The 3,201-nt window shown below is 32.8% G+C and overlaps 1 protein-coding gene across 1 annotated transcript; it reads left to right on the forward strand.

Moving 5' to 3' along the window:
* Window positions 1-1,725, forward strand: LOC120259729 (protein LIGHT-DEPENDENT SHORT HYPOCOTYLS 3-like). Its single transcript, XM_039267251.1, has 2 exons — window positions 1-1,273; window positions 1,371-1,725. The coding sequence occupies exon 1, from the start codon at window positions 693-695 to the stop codon at window positions 1,233-1,235; it is 543 nt and encodes a 180-aa protein (XP_039123185.1). The 5' UTR covers window positions 1-692; the 3' UTR covers window positions 1,236-1,273; window positions 1,371-1,725.
* Window positions 1,726-3,201: the final 1,476 nt, after the last annotated feature.

The following is a 3,201-nucleotide window of genomic DNA, read 5'->3' on the forward strand; positions in this document are numbered from 1 at the left end:
CCTACCTTTGTTTCCATCATCCTTTAAACTCCCACTCTCCCACTTCCTCTCCCTCACACCACACCCTCTCTTTCTCTGATATCTTTAATTGATCATGGAGTTTGTTCATCTGTAACATCTCCTTCTCATCTTTTTTTTTTTTTCCTCTAATTTTGAGCCAAAGAGTGAGTGTATCTTTTCTCAACTCTTTCTCTTTTCTCTTTCTCTCTCTGATGATCATCACTGATTCACTCACATCATGACGTGAAATCCATCCCTGTTTATATATGTCCTAAAATCTATAATTAATCTTCTCTTCTTCCTACCCAGCTTTCTCCTTTGCTTTATCTGACATACTATAAGATCTAGTAATATTTTAGGGTTTCAGCTCATTCTCAAACCTCTTCAACACCTCCCACATGCTTACCTTTCCCTAAACTTCAGCACTCAAAACTCTATTATACCATCTCTTCTCTTCCTTTCTTAATCTTCTTTCTTCTTCTATATATTTTTATATATAGAAAAGAAAGAGAAAAATCAAAGTAGAACTAGTATAGTAATTAACATATATAGCTTATGCTTTGCTCTTTCTCTTTCTCTCTCTCTTCTTAGTTTACAAAGCTCCAAGAATCAAGGAAGTAAAACATTAAACAAGCAAGCAAGCAAGCAAAACATCTATCTATCTATCTATCTATCTATCTATCTATCAATCCATGGAGATAGGAACAAGCCCAGGGAGTCCAATATGTGATGGAACAAAGAGTACTACAAGCCCTCACACTTCACCATCATCATCAACTTCAAACTCTGCCTCACCGAGTCGCTATGAATCCCAGAAACGTAGAGACTGGAACACTTTCGGTCAATATCTCAAGAACCACAGGCCACCACTTTCACTCTCCCGTTGCAGTGGTGCTCATGTTCTTGAATTCCTCCGTTATCTTGATCAGTTCGGCAAAACTAAAGTTCACACTCAGATGTGCCCTTTCTTTGGCCACCCCAACCCACCAGCTCCTTGTCCTTGCCCTTTGAAACAAGCTTGGGGAAGTCTTGATGCTCTCATCGGCCGTCTCCGTGCTGCTTATGAAGAGAATGGTGGTAAGCCTGATTCTAATCCTTTTGGTGCTCGAGCTGTTAGGCTTTATCTTCGAGAAGTCCGGGAGATGCAAGCCAAGGCTCGTGGCATTAGTTATGAGAAGAAGAAGCGCAAGAAGCCTCAATTGCTTCCTTCTCATCCTTCATCTAGTTCAACTTGAGTGTGGTGAGCTCATATATCCTCATGAAGCTAGTTGTGGTAAGACTTGTTCTACTTATTATTATTATTATTATTATTATTATTATTATTACTACTACTACTATATTTATATGATTGATTTCCTTATATTTTTCAGAATGAAATGGAGGTGATCATCAAGCTTGCTTAGCTTGATGAATTGTTATTAGTAGTATATTATAGTAAGAAATGAATGTGTGTGGGGACATGAAGTGGTGATGGTGGTGGTGGTGGTGGCTACTTGTGGTATGGATTTTGGTGTGAGTGTGAGTGTGAGTGTGACTGTGTGAGAGTTCAAGTGTTGCAGAGTGTGTACTTGAGATCTTATCTATATAGCAATTGTGTTGTTGATTTGCAACATCACATGTCAAGTCCACTCTTTTGTCTTCTGTTCTTCTTCCTCATGTGTTTGTGTCTCAGATTTTCTAGTCAACATGTTTTCTCTGGTTAATTAATTATATATATCAAGAGTATGATCATCATCTCTTTATTAATTTTTTTGTTGTTAATTCCCCCCTTTGAGATCAAATTTTTATGATCTCTCTACTCTCTTTAATTAACATTTCTTTCATGTCTTTACCTTTAATTCAGTCAAGAATTAAGTTGCTTGAATTTTAATTTGTAGCTTGATTTGCTACTCAAAAGTTTTATAGATATATATATATATATAACTGTGCATGTTGATATGATTTTAATTATTACTAGAAAATATAACAAATTAATTAGAGACATTAGTACATTTTCATACACCTGAGACTTCTGATCAAGTATCACAAGTAATCTTGCATTTGATTCGTGAGGATTGATGGTGTTGGCATGGATTAATTAATTCTTCTCTCTCAAATTAATTAGTTTTACTGTTCTCTGATTGTGTTAGTCAATATTATCACAGCTTCATTCACATTTAAGTGTTTAGTCTATAGATGAGAAATTTATTAATTAAGCACAGTGAATTAGACACACTTAGTTCTTCCTCTAATAGTATGATGACTGGTGCTTCATGATATGTAGGTGCATATTTTGACAATTAGTTTAGTTACATTATTTAGAGTTGAAGACGTTACTGTTAATTAATTTTAATTTCTTCCATCAGTTTTGCTTATTACAAGTCATTTCACATATAATTTGATTGGGGAAAAAAATATATATATCCATAATCTCACTCTTCCTGTTCTTAATTTGTTTTCACAGTTAGAATGGTTTATCTCACAGCTGGTGGTCCTATTTTAATTGTGTTGTTATCTTACAATCTCTGTTGTTTTTCCATGTGCTTATATTTCTTATTGGTTTAATTAAATTGTGATTTATTTATTTTTATTAAAAAAAATTGAAAAAAAATCTCATCCTTCACTGGTTTCCATCTACAATGTAATTTACTTTAAAAATATTTAAGAACTAGGTATGATTTTAGCATTAATATGGAAAATACTTCAGAAAAGAGATGATATATATATGGACAGTTTCATTTGAAAATATGTTGAGAATAATTTTGCTTTTTTTTTTTTGGGTCACAAGTGATTCTTTTATTATCTAAAAACTAGATGTTATTTAATTTTGTAATTTTGATCAAAATCTGAAGGTTCATTGAGTTGAGGCCTCCTGGTTCGTTCATGTTTACCAAAAAAAACTTAATTAGTTCATTTACTAAATATATATATATATATATATAAATAATCCTGGAGTAAAGGATGTTAATGAAAGTGTGTTTTGTTAGCTTGATTTCAATAAAGTTATATACTTAAGAGACAATGTCACAATGTGCAGCAAACATTGATGCTAAAATTGTGTGATTGTTCTTGCTAATATATTGATGCTAAAATTAATCTTCTCACAGGATTTCCTTTTAACTATTTGCTTGATCATTTAATGTTTTATAGCTAATATATGAATGTTCTTCGTGCATTATATATATATATATATAGTGAGCTAATTAATTGATTCAATTGTTC

The sequence above is a fragment of the Dioscorea cayenensis genome, chromosome 1, assembly GCF_009730915.1.
Source record: "Dioscorea cayenensis subsp. rotundata cultivar TDr96_F1 chromosome 1, TDr96_F1_v2_PseudoChromosome.rev07_lg8_w22 25.fasta, whole genome shotgun sequence".
Taxonomy (NCBI): domain Eukaryota; kingdom Viridiplantae; phylum Streptophyta; class Magnoliopsida; order Dioscoreales; family Dioscoreaceae; genus Dioscorea; species Dioscorea cayenensis.